Raw genomic sequence first — 19755 nt, 5'->3', positions numbered from 1 at the left:
ATGCAAGGATAGAATAACGTTAGAAATAACAGTATCAATACAGACATTTACATCGATAGTCTGGCGTTATAATTTATTTGCCTCGGGTGTACTGTGGAGTGGGTAAGACTGTTTTTAGTGGCAGGCTAGCACATACCGTTGACTTGCGCTAGCCTAGCACCTGCGAACTCTGCAATTAGAAGGACTGGATGAAACGTGTTGAAAACGGTCTCCACTGATAAATATCACCCTTGCTTACTTGGAAATGAGGTCTTATGTCCAAAATCCTGAACCACCCCTTTAAGGCGAGACACGGCAGGTGAAAAAATTGTTTTTTCATGCACTGGTCAATTTCGAGATTTTGGGCTAATTTGCTACGTTAGCATGTATTCTTTCACACTACTACAACAACAAAGCCCGATTTACACATTTAGGTGTTTTTCATTACATTTTGTCTACTCGCGCCTGTATATTTCTCCTAAATTCACCAAAAGTTAGTCTTCTAACGTTTCATGCTCTACCGCGACCGTGATACAAAACATAACATGTGTAGTACCATTGGAAAGCTCTGTTTTTCCTGCATGACGTTGTGTTATCCAAATATGGACACTTCCTTTGTAACCGCAACCAATCGCGAAAGCTCAAAGGCGAGTCTAGGCTGAGAACGGAATCTCTTGGCTGTGTTCCAAGGCTGTTTTCTCAAATTGAGTTTTTCTCATTTTCCAGTAGAAACATCTCAGCCTATGTAGCACCTATGTACACCAAACTTTCCAGTTATACACTTAGCAGTATTCTGAAGATATTTACAGAGGGATTTGTTAATAAATCATTCCTGGCCTGATTTATGTGACATTTTAATCAAAAATATATGGCAAAAATCGATTTTTTAAGGCTATGGACAGTATATTCTGATTTCCTAGGTAATGAAAGCAGATATCCTGAAATCCCTCTAATTTTATTTTTATCTTGTATGCAAACAAAATGAAAAAATAATTGTGTACCTGGCTTTATCATATGTTCAGATCTATCTACCGAAAATATATGCAAATTTGCGCATATTTAATGAGATAATGCATAATTTGCATAACTAAACATTAGAATTTCAAAAACTTGTAATACATTTTTTGTTCATACTTGTGTAAGTAATCAACTGAGGAAGTTTCATGGTGATGTCTATTATTTTAAAATGTTACCCTATTCACCTGTAGTGTCTCGCCTTAAAGCCTTTTGTACACCTTATGTATACTGCTTATTTGTGGTGTGTAGACAAGCAGCCTACAGAAGCTTAAACTTGACTATAATGACTCTATGAGGCTGTTGATGCAGACACCCAGATGGTTCAGTGCCAGTTCCTTGTTTGCTTTCTCCAGTGTGTTATCATGTGAGGCAGTCCTGAGAAATTTAATGTACAAATGTATGTGCCGCCTGGATAGCTCAGGTAATGGTATTATTGAAGCTCTAGTTAATCCTGCTAGGAGCTCCCTGAGGTACTCCTCTAAGCTAAGGAAACATTGGAAAAATGTCTATGTCTAAATGTGGGTCCCCCCCTGTTTGGTCTTGTCATCTCTTGTTTTTTTAATCTATTTATTCTGTCTTAACACTACACTATACAAAATACTTTACTATGCTATGGATCCTGCATTGGAGTCTGAAATAAAGAATTAAACCAGGGGTGTCCAAACTTTTTGACTCAAGGGCCAAATTGGGTTTTGAAAATTGGCCGGCGGGCCACACAACAAAAAAATAATGTGTGTATATATATATACATATATAATGTTTTGTATAATTTAAATGACAAAGTAATTCTGTTGTAGAAAATTAATTTCATAAGAAATACTGTTAATTTGTAAATGGTGCACTGTCACTTTAAGACTCTTTTGCTAGCTACACTAGCCTATGGCTAGTGCTGTGCCTATGACTCACAGTTTATAAATGGTCATTAGTGGAAACTACTGTTGCCATCGCAATTTCCTTTTAAAAGTTTCTTATAAAAAGGAGATATCAATTATCAACAATAACAAGCCAGCTGGAACCTGTCGCAGTATCTCCCTCTTGTGCACGCTCAAATGCGTTCCCAATTAAATGGAGTAACAGGCATGTACCCCCTGAGACATTATGATCTTCCGGAGTATCCCCAACACCACCAATTGTTAACAAGTTTTTTTAATTGTTTTATTAATATTTATTTTTATCAATTTTGTCGAGAATAGTGAATAGGATCATAAACATATGATACAAATCTCATCAATAGGCTAGTCAACATATGATAGGCCTACAAATGTGCTGAATATAATGATTTAAAATAGATCTGCACCTAATCTCACACACAATCGTCTTGTTGAATGCAGTGATCTTACCTGCTAGGTGCTTGTCTTTGCCTTGTAACTGGAGATTTAACTTATTGAGCTTTCCAAATATATCGCTAAGATAGGCCAGCTTCGTGAAGAAATGTTCATTAGTGAACGTGCTTGCAGATTCAAACATGCGCTCTTCTTCCAAGAAGAGGCGACTTGGAACTCAAACACGCGACAGCACTTTACCTCGGGAAAGCCACCTTGCCTCGCTGTGAAACGGTACAGCCTTTTGGTCAGCTCCCATCTCCTCTCAAAGTGCGGAGAACAGACACGCTTTTAAGGGCCGGGTCTTGATGAAATTCACCACTTTCACAACCTCGTTCAAAATCTCATTCAGGTCGGGACTAACTAAGCTGCCTTGACACGAGCGCTTCCCTATGAATAACACAGTGCGTCCATTGCGCATCGGGTGCTACCTGGGCCTAGGCTACAGATAAAAAATAAATTAAAAAAACTTGTTTTTCACGTCAGTTCGCGCCAGACCTGGCATGTCTCCGCGACCCACGTTGAGAAACGCCGTTTTAGGCTACCCTCTCTGTCTCCACTCTCGAATATTTTGTTAATGCGGAGAAAATAAGTTTTTAATACGCAGTGCAAATGCGGAAGTTAAGTTACCAACGTGGGATAGAGAAAACGTTTGTAAAGGCATATGACTTAGATCTTTTTTCGCGTACCCCCTGAAATCAGTCCACGTACCCCAGTTTGACAACCGTGGGAGTAGCATAACGTAGTTAGATCTGCTGCAATGGATCTCGATGTAACAAGGTGTTTTGACATTGACATGGTAAACGCTCTCTAAGAAGAGTGTAAAGCAGTTTGCAGTAGCCTAAAGTTAATCACAACGTTGTCTATGCTGGAATAGCAAGCGGCCTATGATAACCTAAACCACGGCAGGCCTGATTAAAGTGCGTGGCGGGCCGGATCTATGATAAACTAATAAATGCTCGGCGGGCCGGATTAAAGTTTGTGGCGGGCCGCAGTTTGGACACCCCTGAATTAAACTGAATTGAATGGTCTCACTCATAAAGTAAAGTAATTGAATCATTCTTTGAGCATATGCTTAGCAGTATTCCTGAAGGTCTATGATCGAAAGCTAGAATTAAAAAGATAATTTTGGACAGATCTGAGTGTTGATTTTTAGATAGATAGATACTTTATTGATCCCCAAGGGGAAATTCAAGAACACATTTTCATCCCGTGCTTAGCATATGCATAGTAAAATGACTTTTGAATAAAAAGAAACTTTTTATTCAAAAGTACCATTCCCATCTTGATTATTCTACAGTCCAAATACTGATTGTCCCAACTTTTCCATCGAGTCAGGGCATTCACTCTGAGTCTAAATGCTCATTGTCCCAACTCTTCCATCTGGTCAGGGCATTCCCTCGGAAGGATACAGTCTAAATGCTCATTATCCCAACTCTTCCATCAGTTCAGGGCATTCCCTCTGAAGGATTGTCCCAACTCTTCCATCAGGTCAGGGCATTCCCTCTGAAGGATACAGTCTAAATGCTCATTATCCCAACTCTTCCATCAGGTCAGGGCATTCCCTCTGAAGGATACAGTCTAAATGCTCATTATCTCAACTCTTCCATCAGGTCAGGGCATTCCCTCTGAAGGATACAGTCTAAATGCTCATTATCCCAACTCTTCCATCAGGTCAGGGCATTCCCTCTGAAGGATTGTCCCAACTCTTCCATCAGGTCAGGGCATTCCCTCGGAAGGATAGTCTAAATGCTCATTATCCCAACTCTTCCATCAGGTCAGGGCATTCCCTCTGAAGGATACAGTCTAAATGCTCATTATCTCAACTCTTCCATCAGGTCAGGGCATTCCCTCTGAAGGATACAGTCTAAATGCTCATTATCCCAACTCTTCCATCAGGTCAGGGCATTCCCTCGGAAGGATAGTCTAAATGCTCATTATCCCAACTCTTCCATCAGGTCAGGGCATTCCCTCTGAAGGATACAGTCTAAATGCTTATAATCCCAACTCTTCCATCAGGTCAGGTCATTCCCTCTGAAGGATTGTCCCAACTCCTCCATCAGGTCAGGGCATTCCCTCTGAAGGATTGTCCCAACTCTTCCATCAGGTCAGGGCATTCCCTCAGAAGGATACTGAGAAGCGCCCCCTGTGCTGAAGCCCCACAACAATCCAGCATCCGCCTCATCTTCTCCTGCTCTGTGTTTGCCACCCTGATGTTTGCGTAATCTTCTTCTCTGACGTGACCTTGTGAGAACATCTGATCGGCTATCGGCATCACATTTTTCACCTTCTGAACCAGATTTGCCCGGTGCCTTCTGAGGAATTCAGCAGCTGATGAGTTGTCACTGCTCTGATTGGGATTGTCCAAGAAACATTCTGTTTTCTTGACCCTTGCTTGCCAAATTCTCTGCTGGTCTGCACAGCTGAGAAGCTCCAAGCTGAAATCAGAAGCCTGTGTTATAGACACCTCAAAGAAGTTGGGAGCGATGGAGCTATATCTAAGCTCCATCGGCTCTTCTGGGTGAATTGTGGAGTTGCAGCCAGTCTTCAAAGCATATAACCCATTCATCTGCAGATGTCTCGCAGGCCGGGGCTTGGGGAGTCTGTGTCCTCTGAAATCCTCAGATTTTTCCTGATCCTCCACTAACTTCTTAAGATTGCTGTCTTCAGGCAGGAGGTATGTACGGAAAGTGAGGGGTAATATGCTGCTCCGATAGATCTGAACATCTGCATGGATCCTCCCAGTGATGAGAGAAATCAAGCTGTAAAAGGGCCCAAAGATAGAAAAGGAGGGCTTGACCAGCCTGGCATGGAAGCGACTCAGCTCACACTTCTCTATCAACACTCCACTGTCCTGCTTATGCAGAACCTCCACAGCATCCTTCAGAGAAGACTGGCTACCTCCCAAACAGAGGAAATGTGGCAGGTGGATCTCCTCCAGGTCTCCTGAGATGAGCTTGATGTCCATCGAAGGGCCAGCTGGTCTGTACTGCATGTGGGGCAGCTCATCAGCCAAGAGATGCCAGTCTATGAAGTGGTACTGCAGGGTGACTGGACCAGCACACGTCCAGCGCAGACCAGACTCTGAGCACTCATAGCTCCCTGCAAGAGAGCTCAGGCTGTAGGTGGAGACGCTCTTCTCTGTGGAGACTTCAGGCTTCACCAGGACCCAGTGGCTGGAGTCTGGGACTTCAGAACAGGATTTACAGCTCCTCTGTGGGGCATCATTGTGGTGTTCCTCCCTTTAACACACACACACACACACACACACACAGTTTGAACACAAAAAGAAGCATGAGACATTTCTCCCTCTAAACACTGGTCAGGTCAGTTAAGGCTAGATTGACCAGACACTCCCTCTATTTAATTCCAGACATTCTCTCTCTCTGACACACACATACACACACAACGCACACACACACTTACTCAGACAGAGGAAAGTAATGGCTATGTTATGCATCGCTGAATTGAATTGTGGTTGTCTAGCTTTTCTTTGCTTACAGTGCTTGTTGGTTGAGAAAAACTTCAATTATTTTTGCAGGCACCAGCCAATAAAATGTATGCTTTTATGCAAATGTTCCAGTGCAGAAAGTAGCCAATCAAGAGAGTGTACTGGGTGCACTTGCAGCAAATGAAGAGAGTTTACTGGGTGCACTTGCAGCCTGGTATCCAACAGCCAATCAAGAGAGTGTACTGGGTGCATTTGTAGCCTGGTATTCAACAGCCAATCAAGAGAGCGTACTGGGTGCACTTGTAGCCAATCAAGAGAGTGTACTGGGTGCACTTGCAGCCAATCAAGAGAGTGTACTGGGTGCACTTGCAGCCAATCAAGAGAGTGTACTGGGTGCATTTGCAGCCTGGTATCCAACAGCCAATCAAGAGAGTGTACTGGGTGCATTTGCAGCTGGTATCCAACAGCCAATCAAGAGAGTGTATTGAGTGCACTTGTAGCCAATCAAGAGAGTGTACTGGGTGCATTTGCAGCTGGTATCCAACAGCCAATCAAGAGAGTGTACTGGGTGCATTTGCAGCCAATCAAGAGAGTGTACTGGGTGCAAATTTGCAGCTGGTATCCAACAGTTAACACCGGGACACAGTTGAGCACTGTAGTCGATAACCACCCTGAGTTCATTTACGTACTGGGACACTAACTGGAGAACCCAAACATGGAGAGAGGTGGCAGAGACAGTTGCTGAATCTGATTTGTATTCATCTGGTGGTGGAGGGTATTTCCCATGCACTTCCTTTTAGAATACAGAATAACTTATGACTTGTGTTGAGTGAATTGAATTTTCGAATTTATTTTTTTTTGTATTTAAAAGGAATCTTTGAGTGCGGTATGTTTTTATCCTTCTTGTCTTCAAAGCACCTTACGCTCCACTGATGCCCACCCCAACCAACCCGCACCTTACGCTCCACTGATGCCCACCCCAACCAACCCGCACCTTACGCTCCACTGATGCCCACCCCAACCAACCCGCACCTTACGCTCCACTGATGCCCACCCCAACCAACCCGCACCTTACGCTCCACTGATGCCCACCTCCTATCCACCCCCACTGCACATCTCCGTTCCATGGGTGACAGGGCCTTTAGCGTGGCTGGCCCCAAACTCTGGAACTCCCTCCCACTTGCACTGTCAAAGCACTTCCCTGTCCACCTTTAAATACTAAAAACTCACCTTTTCACTCTTGCTTTTCCTTCCTGCTCATAACATTGCCTCCTCCATCCCATTGCTCCTCTATTACTGTTTTATTTTATTTTATTCTACTTTTGTTGGCAATATCGGTCTCCTGCTGAATGTATAGTGTGTTTTAAGTGTACTGTCTACTTGTACTGTCCCTGTATATGTTGCTTTTATGTCTTATGTTCTCTTGTATACTGTCTCTGTCTGATATTTTTATGCTACTCTTATGTCTACATCCTTTTGTCTTATTGTACAGTGTCCTTGGGTGACTTGAAAGGCGCTTTAAATAAAATGTATTATTATTATTTCCTGGAGTGAGTCATTGAACTGTGGTCTAGCAATAACCTATAGGCCTACAAATCTCCTCAGAACTTAAAGGGGTGATAGAATTTAAAACCAAGTTTACCTTGGCATCGTTCATTCATATTTTAGGGACTTTCTGCCTTTATTTGGATAGGAAGTTTGTTCGTCTTGCAAGGCCAGGGTTGCCTACTTCTAACAAGGCAAGCAAATGGTGATTCTCCAGTGTAACTTACTCCACAGAATATATAATAATGCCAAACGTAAAGACATTTCCACATATATAGCCATGACAACTCCAGAATGTTGTTATTTTCTCTTCTTCATGAAGCCACTGCACTGCCATGGTGCACCTACTGGCAGGGCATGTGTACTACAGATTTTGTCATTTTTGAGTTTTCCTGTGGACAAGGTAATTTCTGAAAACTATGCCATGTGGACGTAAAACACTTTGAAAAAACGGAAAGAAAACGTTTTCAAAACCTTTCATTCTCAAGGAGACGGGGCTTTATATAACACACTTGTTGCTATGCAGCACTGCCTATGGCAAAGACACTCCCAAACATTAAGCACAAGCTATTACAACACTTACAGTACATCTGAACACACACACACACACACACACACACACACACAACCACACACACACACACAAACACACGCACACACACACAAAAGCAAACATGCTAAGTCACCATGCTTCTGCCTTCTGAGAACCTCATGCTCAGTGTGTGTGTGTTCTGTCGTCATGGTTACTGTTAAGTTATCATAATAAAGACATCCCACAAAATGTCCACTTGACTTTAAAAATGACATAAACTTAATGAAAACATTCATTAACACTCATAATGGCTCCTTAATGTTCATGACAGATGTCATTGTTATGTCATAGTTATGATGGTGTCATGTCAGTATTATGCACACCCCTTTAAATACCAAAAAGTCTAACACAACGTTGGCATGTGTGTATGTCAGTGGCTCCCTGTGATGAGTGTGATGAATGATGATGAAATGCAGTGTGTGCGTGCGTGCGTGTGTTTGTGTGTGTCTATGGGCTAGTCCACACGTAGGAAACCGATCTTTTTTTCCTCCGTCTTCCCTGAAACCGCATCAAGAATATTTGCGTCCAAACGGATCCATCTCAACACGACTCAACACGTTACTTCATACCCCAGACCTATAGGTGGCACTGTTTCTTTACAGAAATTGACCAAAATTTGCGCTTTACAAACAGACAGATTAGGCTACGACCAAATGGCTAGTGCAAGGAAACCAGAATTGTTTGTGTGGACTGATGGTGAACTGTCAACTGTAGTCAACTGTAAAACTAATAAACTTTATTTTACGGTTTGTGAAGGGTGCAGTGCAGTCCCGTCCTTTATTTGGCTAATGCAGGTAGGCCTACTAATCACCTTTACTTTCTTTGGTTGTAGGATAGTCCGTGATTCACATTAGATTCACCGCAATTAGGCTACTAAACGCAAGGCTTACCCAAGTTCTAGGCTATTTTGTCGCCACATTTATACTATTGCTATAAAACCCTCGTTAGTAACAGTCAATACTTTTGCCTGCATCAAATCGCGCATTCGCATTCAGTGTGCTACCATCGGCTTAACGTGAGTTCTAAGCGTCTTTGTATGCTTATATCTGATTTCACTCGACTGTGAATGCATGTATATATGTTGTAAGACATGTAAAATACATGAATGACACTGGCACTACGCACAAATTAATGTAGCCTAAACTTACACCGCACTTTCCTAATAACTTAAGTTCTCTCGCGTCACTGACAGTAGCTAAAATGCATAAAAAAACACCTGGGAAAAACAGGGTTCAGTCCACAAAGTCATAAGCTATTGGCGCTGCGCAGCACCAGTTGTGATATTTATCTTACGGAGTGTAATCGTAGGTAATGTCATGTATGAAAACTAGTATTGTTAGGCAATACTGTAAGTGCAAGTCCAGGGCAGCTGAGGTGTGGCAATGACATTATCAATACGCAAGCAGGATGTGCGGTTTCGCTGTCTAAACGAATTCAAACGGGCTACGGTTTCAGATTTCTCCACTCTGGGACCAGGTTTCAGAAAGGTGCGGTTTCGGGCAGTGCGTTTACAGGATTCGTTTGGACGCTCGGCCAAGACGAAGCAAAACCTCTGCGTTTAACCTAAAAAGCGTCTCCGTGTGGACGGGCCCTATGTGTGTGTGTGTGTGTGCTTCTGTGTGCGCCTGTGTGTGTGTGTGTGTGTGTGTGTGTGCTTCTGTGTGCGCCTGTGTGTGTGTGTGTGTGTTTGTGTGCGTGAGTGCGTGCGTGTGTGTGTGTGGTGTGTGTGTGTGTGCTTCTGTGTGCGCGCATTTTGTGTGTGTGCATGCGTGCGTGTGTGTGTGTTGTGTGTGTGTGTGTGTGTAAGAGAGTGTGTGCACCCCTCTCCACTACACTCACGTGTGAGTGTCCAGAGAGAGCAGCTGTGCTCCTGGGTCCTGCTGGACTTTGTCTCTGAGGTGCAGCTCTGCAGCATCTGAGTGGGAGCTGCTAGCAGAGGCTGCTGCTGTTGCTGGACTCTCTTTTAGGAAGATACGACGATCCACTCTAGAAGACAAATGATTACTAACGTGTTAACACTCACATTAGTGTATCCATTTTTGCACACTATAAAATGAACACACACACACACATGCATGCACACACACACACCCACACAGTCTCCTCTTATACACATCATCGATCGTTCAGTCACTTTCTCTCTCACACAAACACACACACACACAAACAGCCCCATTCACCAACAGTTCTTATGAAAAAAATTGTTCTTAAAAGTAACCCACTTACGAAGTTTTTACGAAGATTCTGGAATTCACCAATGTTTCTTGTTCTTAGGTAAGAACAGTCTCTACAAACACTCAAGAGCATTTTTACGCACATTTGAGGACTGACTTGTTTGTGCAAAATAAATGGTTATGGCATTTTAAATAATTTCTGCAGGTGTAAAGTATAATAGAATTTAAATGGAACTTTATATTTTATCATTTATATGTTTGACTAAAAACATGATTTAATATTAATATTTTATATAATTTATTTGAACCCATAGACATGAGTGCCATGCTACCATGGAGGGCTAGTGGCCAAAACAGCCTAAACTGCTCATTTTGGACATTGTTGTTGTCTTTTATTTATGTAACTTCTACTAACGTCTACCTAATATCACAGTGACGTGTAACCGTACGAAAGTGTCATTTCAAAGACGGGAGGAGATCACTCCTAGTCACCACTGCTGTGTGCTGCAATGTACAGTGTCTGCTAAATGTAACTCTATTCTCAGTTTCCACACGTTTCCCACAGACAATGAGTTACAGAACCGAACAGAAATTATGTTCAATCTCGCTGACTGAAAATGTCTTAGAGTCCTTACCCAAACACGGAAGTGATGCGTGCATAGAGCCCATTTGTGTGCACACGGCCCTGCAGGATTGACAGGGCGTTTACCTATGCCAGGGGTCGGCAAATAGTGGCCCGCGGGCCAATTTTGGCCCGCCATCTATTCTATCTGGCCCGCGAGATGACGTTAATTTGCTGTTTAAATAAAAAATAAATGATTTTTTTTTAACCCCATGTTTTTAAAAAGAAAAAAAGGCCTACAGCAATCCCATCAATTTCAAAACATTTATTGAGGTATAGATGATAGTCCTACTAAAGTGACAAAACAACAGGTGGAACATCCTTGCAGTTATCCATGACGCACAGGTCGGAACGGTATTGGCACGCGAGCGCGTAATCTTGTGCAAAAAACAAAACAAAAGTGTCCTGTCTCCCTCTTCCAGTGGGCAAGGTCAAAAATAGCTTATGTTTCGTTAAATTAATAGGCTTGGCATTAATAAATGCAGGCAGGCTCAACACATACCTCTGCTTCCATTCTTCTTTGTAGGTCCTGCATTCTGAATCAATTTTTCTTTTCAAGGCTTTTGACAACGACATTTTGCATCGATACCTAGCATATAGCAATGTTCAGCTAATCATTTACACGTCATCCAAAAGAATAATATTTGTACACATTAGTTACGGCAAGTTGCTAGGCAAGTCGCCTGTTTCATGAGAGACGACAGGAGATGCAGCAGGTGGCATAAAAACAGCGCACATAAGCAAATAAACGTTTTTAATGGAATTAAATTAAATGCATTTTAAAAGTTAGATGATGTTTATTTTAATATAATATAATAATTTAACCCCCCCCCCCCCCCCATTACAAAAGCTATGGCCCGCGATGCCATTGTCTGAAAAAAAATTGGCCCGGGTCCAAACGTAATTGCCGACCCCTGACCTATGCTAATTAAGAACAATTGGCACACCCTGTCAAGAAATAGAATTCAATATGATAAGAACGAAACTGCGAACAACTCTGAAGTTTAACAACACGTTTGTGAATCTGCTTTGTGAATCTGAGTTTTTGTGGGACCTTCTTAAGAACAAAGTTAAGAAAATTCTTAGAAAGATATTGGTGAATAAGGCCCATTGTTTCCTCACAGACAGAAACACAGATACACATAAACACACACACACACACTGAATTTCATTATCCATTCAGTCAACACACAACACATTCAACCCCTCACTTTATCCCGCTCTCACACACACACACACACACTGCATTTCATCATCATTCACTCATCACAGGGAACCATTGACATACACACATCAACTTTACAGCTTAAACATTTGCCTAATCAAAACACGCCTTCCATAACTACATTGTCCAAAAAAAATAGTCTAATAATAATTTCACCATTTTATAGCTCTTTTATTGTAAAGCTACTCAGGCCATCCATGACTCCCACACGGACATCGACTCATACGCCTCCTCCGTTCTGGACTGTATCAACTCCAACATCAACAGTGTCACCACCCTCAAACGGATTATCACTTTCCCTAATCAGAAGCCATGGATGAACAGTGAGGTTAGACTCCTGCTGAAGGCACGACTCAAATCGAGAGGCAAATCACCAGCCCCTCACACGCTCCCCCACCCATGTGTGTGTGGCATTGAGCAGAACTGTCAGGAGAGGTTAGGGTCACATGGTAGGGCAAGCACTGACTTACAGGTGGGGCTTCAGTGCATTTACCATGGATTGATGCTGAATTAATACATCTTTTTAAGCAACGAGATAAGGCATGGGAAAAGTACCACCTGTCAAAGGACTCATCAGATGGGGCTGTATACAAACAATTAAGAAATATGTATAGAAGTAAAACAAGAAATGCTAAATCAAATTATTATAAAAAATCTCTGTCTAATAACTTCAATAACCCTAAGAAATTTTGGACAGTTCTAACAGTTCTACTAAAAGCATTGCTACCAAAATCAAAGTCAACAATGATATTATCAGTGATCCTTCTGCAGTTGCCAATGCCTTTAAACAACATTTTCCCCTCTATATATAGTTCACAATCTTATAACTTTTCCTACTCTAGTCTGGCTGTTGAGCTTAGTAGCTCCTTCTCATTTGCTACAATAAATCCTACTGACGTTCAGCAGCAGGCAATCTCTGAATTAAAGTCAGGCAATCAAACTTTAATACCATTCAACTGTGGTTTCAATCCAACCACCTTTTACTGAACAAGAAAAAGTCATACAGCATGCTGTTCCCCACCAGATCAGCTACATCAAATCAAGATAACACTCTTTCATTCAAATTCTTAGATAATACTCCACTGGTACTAGTTAATGAAATTAAATACTTGGGCCTTTGGGTTGACTCACAAGTCTCCTTTAGGTGTCACATTAATTCTGTTGTAAAAAAGATCAACTGTAACTTACAAATTTTGTATCGCTCTATTAATGGTTTTACTCAACCGTTTAGGTTAAGGATTGTGTCTCAACTAATATTTCCTATCTTAGACTATGCGGATGTTGTCTACCAAAACACATCAGAATCAAACCTGAAATCATTAAATGTTGCGTTCAATAATATATGCAGATTTGTGCTAAGATGCCTTTTTACTACTCATCACTGTGTAATGTATGACTCACTGAACTTATTATCACCTAAAGCCAGAAGACAGTACCACTGGTATCAGATTATTTTTAAATGTGTGTACACTGATTATCCTTCTGACCTGAAGGATTATTTAATTCCATATAGACCCAGCTATAGACTGAGACACACTGAATATCCCTCCTTCACTGTGCCAAACATCTCCAAAGAGAGTGGTAGACGTACCTTTAAATTTAAAGCCCCCTCAGACTGGAATTGCCTACCTGGGTCTCTAAGATCAGCCACTTCTTTGCATTCCTTTAAAACATCACTCTTTACTCACTTGCAAGTAAACTGTTCCTGTAAATGTTTTCCTCATGTGTGACTGGTCTTTTGTTTTTTATATTACCATGTGGGATACTTTTTGTCCTTATTTTTTACTCCTGTGTTTATGTGTTTATATGCGACTATGGGTGTAAGTGTGCGTATATAGGTCTATATCATGTGTGTATATGTATTTACCGGTATGTATATACTGTACATATGTGTATGGACTAAATGTTGTCATACTGTCATACTGTATTATGTTTAACACATGGTCTGGTTTTCACTAAGGACCCGGCAGGGTGGTTGTGGTGGGCGAGGTGGGATGAGGGAGAGCTTTAGAGGGTGTGAATGTACATGTGCTGTATTGTCTTTGCCTCATGTCCCGAGGACCCCCTCGAAAACGAGATGCTTCATCTCAAGGGGTTATCCTCCTAACAATAAAATTTTAAAAAACAAACAAACCGAACTCAGCCTAATATTAGGAGCCAATGCTTGGGCTATTCAGGAGATCTTGGGAGAGAGCTATATCGTATCAACGAGAGCCACAGGTAAGTGACCTCTCCCTGGAGCTCTGCTAAAGCTGACACACACACCTTGCATCCACACACGATAGGTTCTACTTCCACGTCTTTACATCACGTAGGGCCAGTGTGTAGGTTAGTTGGATCTTTGCTTTCAGCTTACATTGCGGACTGAGGTCAGCTAAACATTACACCCTATACAACGTAGCTTTAGTTTAGATGCTGCGCCACGACATCGCCTAGCAACCAGATGCTGTGCCACGATGTCGCCTAGCAACCAGCTAAACATTACACCCTAGACAACGTAGCTTGTCTACAGTGACCTGCAGTGAGTGTTAACTGTGAAATATAATATGTTGTATTTCCTATGAAATCACCTAGGGACTTTTATTGTGTAGAAATCACCTAGGGACTGTTATTGTGTAGAAATCACCTAAGGACTGTTATTGTGTAGAAATCACCTAGGGACTGTTATTGTGTAGAAAACACCTAGGGACTGTTATTGTGTAGAAATCACCTAGGGACTGTTATTGTGTAGGAACTGGATGTTGATTGTGTGTAGTTCATGAGCGAGTGGGCATGACGGTGGTCATTAAAAAGTTAGAGAACTTGACGTTGTGTAACCAGCACCTCAGTGAGACCTACAGTGAGGTCATTAACCAGCACCTCAGTGAGACTTGCAGTGAGGTCATTAATCAACACCTCAGTGAGACCTACAGTGACCTACAGTGAGGTCATTAACCAGCACCTCAGTGAGACCTACAGTGACCTACAGTGAGGTCATTAACCAGCACCTCAGTGAGACCTACAGTGACCTGCAGTGAGGTCATTAACCAGCACCTCAGTGAGACCTACAGTGAGGTCATTAACCAGCACCTCAGTGACCTACAGTGAGGTCATTAACCAGCACCTCAGTGACCTACAGTGAGGTCATTAACCAGCACCTCAGTGAGACCTACAGTGACGGTAGGAGAGATGAAGACCTCAAAGAGCTCAAAAATATTTAGAAATTTATTTCACAAAATCCAAGACCAAGAACCGACAGAGACTATGTAACTGGGGAGAATTCTACCTGCAATGTTAATGAGGACAAGGAGTGAATGGTGGCAAGCTGAGGTGAGCTGGGCGATAATGAAGGATTCACTGAACAAAAATGCTGATGTGGTACATGAAAAGTTAGCTGATGTGGTACATGAAATTTTAGCTGATGTGGTACATCAAAATGTAGCTAAAAATGTAGAGAATGCAATGAAATCAAGCATTTTGGGCGATGTGGAGGCACAAGCTGGCAGCAGAGAAAATGCTGGGCAGGCTACCTCCGAGAGAGAGAGAGAGAAAAAAAGATGCACGTTTTAAAAGAATTGGCGAACGACACTATAGAAAGCTACCCTTATTTTAGAGACTGTTCACATGCCTTTCTTAACCAGTATGGACATTTACATGATGGTGTAACTCTGGGCATATCACTGTAAAAGAACAACGCTGTTGTAAGGACATTGAACTATTAGCTATTAGCATGAGACCCTACTACCTACCTCGCGAATTCTCACACGTCATAACGATAGCGGTGTATATCCCCCCTTCCGCAAGTGCTGAGGTAGCCTGTGATGTACTACATTCTGTAACAAGCAGACTACAGACACAACACCCACATGCCCTGCTCCTGATCTCCGGAGATTTTAATCATGTCTCTCTGTCCTGTAACTTGCCCACACAGGGAACGGTCTTGGCTCCGTTTCTTTTTACTGTTTACTCCGCGGACTTCAAATACAACTCCCCCCAGTGTTACCTGCACAAGTTCTCTGATGACTGTGATCGTGGGCCTCATCAGAGAGGATGATGAGAATGAGTACAGAGATCTTATACAGGATTTTACGGACTGGTGCCTGAGGAACCATCTCCAACTCAATCCGGCCAAGACCAAAGAACTGTTGGTGGATTTCCGTAGGAAGGGACATCCCCTCTCAGCACCAGTGAGCATTCAGGGAAATGAGATTGAGAGGGTGGCATCAAGTACCTAACCTGACCCTCGCCAGATGAATTTCATTCCGCTTAGCTCCGCCTAGCTTCACTCACATCCATCTGGGACCTCTTCCATTGAGAGTGATTTTTGCAACCGACTTTATAGTTTCAGCCAATCAGGACGCAGGGCGGGAGTTTCATAGATGTGACATAGCGTAGAAGCGACTGTGAGACTGTTATTAGTGTCACGGGTTGGCTTCGATGTGAGTGGTTGAAGTAGCACGTCAATAGATGACGGACAAGTGGCTTATTCAATCATATGCAAGGATTTTTTGATTAGGCCCAGCCTTCTGAAGCACCACTTCAATGGATCGGTTCCAGATGGATGAGTGGAGCTAGGCGGAGCGAAATTCATCTGGCTAGGGTCAGGTTATCAAGTACCTGGGTGTTCACCTGAACAATAAGCTGGACTGGTCTAACAACACGGCTGCACTGAGTAGGCTGCATCTGCTGAGGCGACTCAGATCTCTTGGGGTTCATTGGGAGCTTTTGAGAACATTTTACAATTCAGTGGTGGCATCGGCCATTTTTTATGCGGTAGTATGTTGTGGGAGTGGCATCTCAGCTGCCGACAGGAGGAAGTTGAATAAACTCATTAAGAGGGCTAGTGCTGTTCTGGGATGCAAGCTGGACTCAATAGAGATAGTGGGAGAGAGCAGGATGGTAGCCAAACTGACATCTATGCTGGGTCACGAGCATCACCCAATGCATGTCACTCTGACAACGCTGAGCAGCTGTTTCAGTGACAGGCTGCTACACCCTGTGTGTATAAAGGAGAGACATCACCGGTCCTTCCTACCCACTGCAGTTAGATTGTACAATAAACACCACCCCAATAGAGCACAAGGCACTTTAGAACTACTGGAGATGTTTTACTGACTACTTTTTTATACAGTTTTTTATACATTACACAAGGACAATGTAACTATTCTTAAGAACTGTGGGTTCCCATTTGAAAAGGTTACCCTTGTATTTAGCAATAGTGCGTACTAGGATGATAAGACTGTCTGTTACTGCGATAAATGGCTGTCCATAGTGGTTGTGCTTTCCCCAATGAGCTCAAACAGGTATGGTGCAGGGAAGCATGCCCAAGGAATGTGTATTTGTGTCTGTAAGTCTCTTTTCCTTCACTGTCTTGGACGCTGTAACAATGCAAATTTCTCCCTAGGGAGACAATTAAAGGATTATCTTATCTTATCTTCTTATCTTATCTTACATGTAATCTGGAAAGGCACACACACACACACACACACACACACACACACACACACACACACACACACACACACACACACACACACACACACACACACACAGGTAATCACTGAAAGATACGGATGGTTATGGTTATGGTTACGGTTACGCTTTTGTCCAAAGCGACGTACAAATACAAAACAATATAATACTTAAATTTAACAGGTAACAAATTAAGATGTTGGTCAGACTATAATAAGCAGAATAGCAATAATAAACAACAATATCAATTTAATCAATAGTGAAAATAAAACAATACTATACAAACCATAACGCATAAGAAGCACTTAATGAACTAAGTGCATGTTGAACAGATATGCCTTTAGACCCCTCTTGGGGCAGCCGTGGCCCACTGGTTAGCACTCTGGACTTGTAACCGGAGGGTTGCCGGTTCGAGCCCCGACCAGTGGGCGGCGGCTGAAGTGCCCTTGAGCAAGGCACCTAACCCCTCACTGCTCCCCGAGCGCCGCCGTTGTAGCAGGCAGCTCACTGCGCCGGGATTAGTGTGTGCTTCACCTCACTGTGTGTTCACTGTGTGCTGTTTGTGTTTCACTAATTCACCGATTGGGTTAAAAGCAGAGACCAAATTTCCCTCACGGGATCAAAAAAGTATATATACTTATATACTTATACTTAAACGACCCAAAACTACCACAGGAACGGAGAGCACTGGGCAACTCATTCCACCAACATGGAACCACTGAGGAAAAAAGTCTTGAATCTGACCTAGCGTTTATGACTGGTCGACACAACAGACGTTCATCAGAAGACCGCAGTGGGCGGTTGGGGATGTACATCTTGATCATTGAATTAAAATAACAAGCAGCAGATTCAGTCAGTGTCCTGTAGCCCAAAGTGAGAGATTTAAATGTAATTCTGGCTACTATAGGGAGCCAATGGAGAGTAACTAGGAGAGGAGTTACATGTGTCCTCTTTGGCTGATTGAAGACCAGGCAGCATTCTGAATCAGCTGTAATGATCTTACTACACAAGCAGGTAAGCCAGCTAATAGTGAATTACAATAGTCTAGCTTGGAGATGACCATGGCCTGAACAAGAAGTTGTGTGGAATCTTGTGTCAGATAAGGTCTGATCTTCCTAATGTTGTAAAGGATAAACCAACATGATTTTGCAATTGAAGCAACATGCTCAGAGAAGTTAAGTCGGTCATCAATTCCAACGCCCAAGTTACGTGCCGATCTAGTTGGGGTCAGTGAAGTTGAGATACACTCCATACTACAGAAAAGTGCTACACATGAACACACACTCACTCAAACACACACACACTCTGCAGCCAATGACAGGCAGCCATTGACAAACAAACATACACACGCCCTACCTCAACAATCAAACACACACACACACACACACACAGTTCCTTTCCTCCATACTTTTAATCATTGATTACCAATCACAGGGAACCACTGAATTCCACTTATTATAGACACCATACTTGCAAATACATACATACATGCAAACTCAATCATCTCCAACTCAACACTTCAAAGACCAAGGAGATGGTGGTGGATTTCCGCAGATCTAAGCCCACTCTGCTACCAGTCTCCATTGATGAGGTCAATGTCGGGGTGGTAAGCACCTACAAGTACCTGGGTCTTCACCTGGACAATAAACTGGACTGGTCAGCCAACACTGACGCACTATACAAGAAAGGGCAGAGCAGGCTGTACTTCCTGAGGAGGCTGCGCTCCTTCAATGTGTGCAGTAAGCTCCTCAGGATGTTCTACCAGTCTGTTGTGGCCAGCGTCCTCTTCTATGCAGTGGTATGCTGGGGAGGAAGCACAAAGAAGGATGCGGAGCGAATTGACAGGCTGGTAAGGAAAGCTGGCTCTGTAGTGGGAGCTGAACTGGAGTGCATCACTTCACTATCTGACTAAAGGACCCTGAACAAACTGATCAACATCTTGGACAATGAGTGTCATCCACTCCACAGCACTATTGTTAAGCAGAAGAGCCTGATCAGCTGGAGACTTCGCTCACTGCCTTGCACAACAGACAGACTGAGGAAGTCATTTGTCCCCAGGGCCATTGAACTGTTTAATGCATCACTTAAGGGAAGAGGAGAAATAGACTTCTCCGCATAGTCTGTCTGCCTCTTCACCACCTCCATGTCTTGAACTGTCTGTCCACTAGCCACTTTACATTTCTCTTCTGCCTCACTGTTTGCATGCTGTATTAGCACATACGCACAACCCCTCCCTCCATGCCACATACCTTTCTCATTATAGTTATTTATATATAGATATATAGACTTTATTCTTGCACTGTTGCACTGTTTGACTTACTCATTTGCACTATCACCATGACACTCATTCACACAGAGCACCTTACCTTACCTTATG

At 42.8% G+C, this 19755-nt stretch overlaps 1 protein-coding gene across 1 annotated transcript in view; it reads right to left on the bottom strand.

The window, feature by feature from the left end:
• Positions 1-935: 935 nt before the first annotated feature.
• Positions 936-19755, bottom strand: part of LOC143138682 (NACHT, LRR and PYD domains-containing protein 1 homolog) — a 20449-nt gene continuing 1629 nt past the window's right edge. Inside the window, exons 3-4 of the mRNA XM_076299102.1 lie at positions 9746-9892; positions 936-5560 (exon numbers count right to left, since the gene is read on the bottom strand). Of these exons, the coding sequence (XP_076155217.1) occupies positions 4378-5560; positions 9746-9892 (1330 nt within the window). The 3' untranslated portion in view covers positions 936-4377. The remainder of the gene's footprint in view (positions 5561-9745; positions 9893-19755) is intronic.

The sequence above is a fragment of the Alosa pseudoharengus genome, unplaced genomic scaffold, assembly GCF_046254945.1.
Source record: "Alosa pseudoharengus isolate Yale_2024_CS ecotype anadromous, Long Island Sound unplaced genomic scaffold, YU_APseudo_1.1 YU_APseudo_1.1_scf_21, whole genome shotgun sequence".
Taxonomy (NCBI): domain Eukaryota; kingdom Metazoa; phylum Chordata; class Actinopteri; order Clupeiformes; family Clupeidae; genus Alosa; species Alosa pseudoharengus.
Note: the sequence above shows the minus strand (reverse complement) of the source record. Positions and strands in the feature narration are given on the sequence as shown.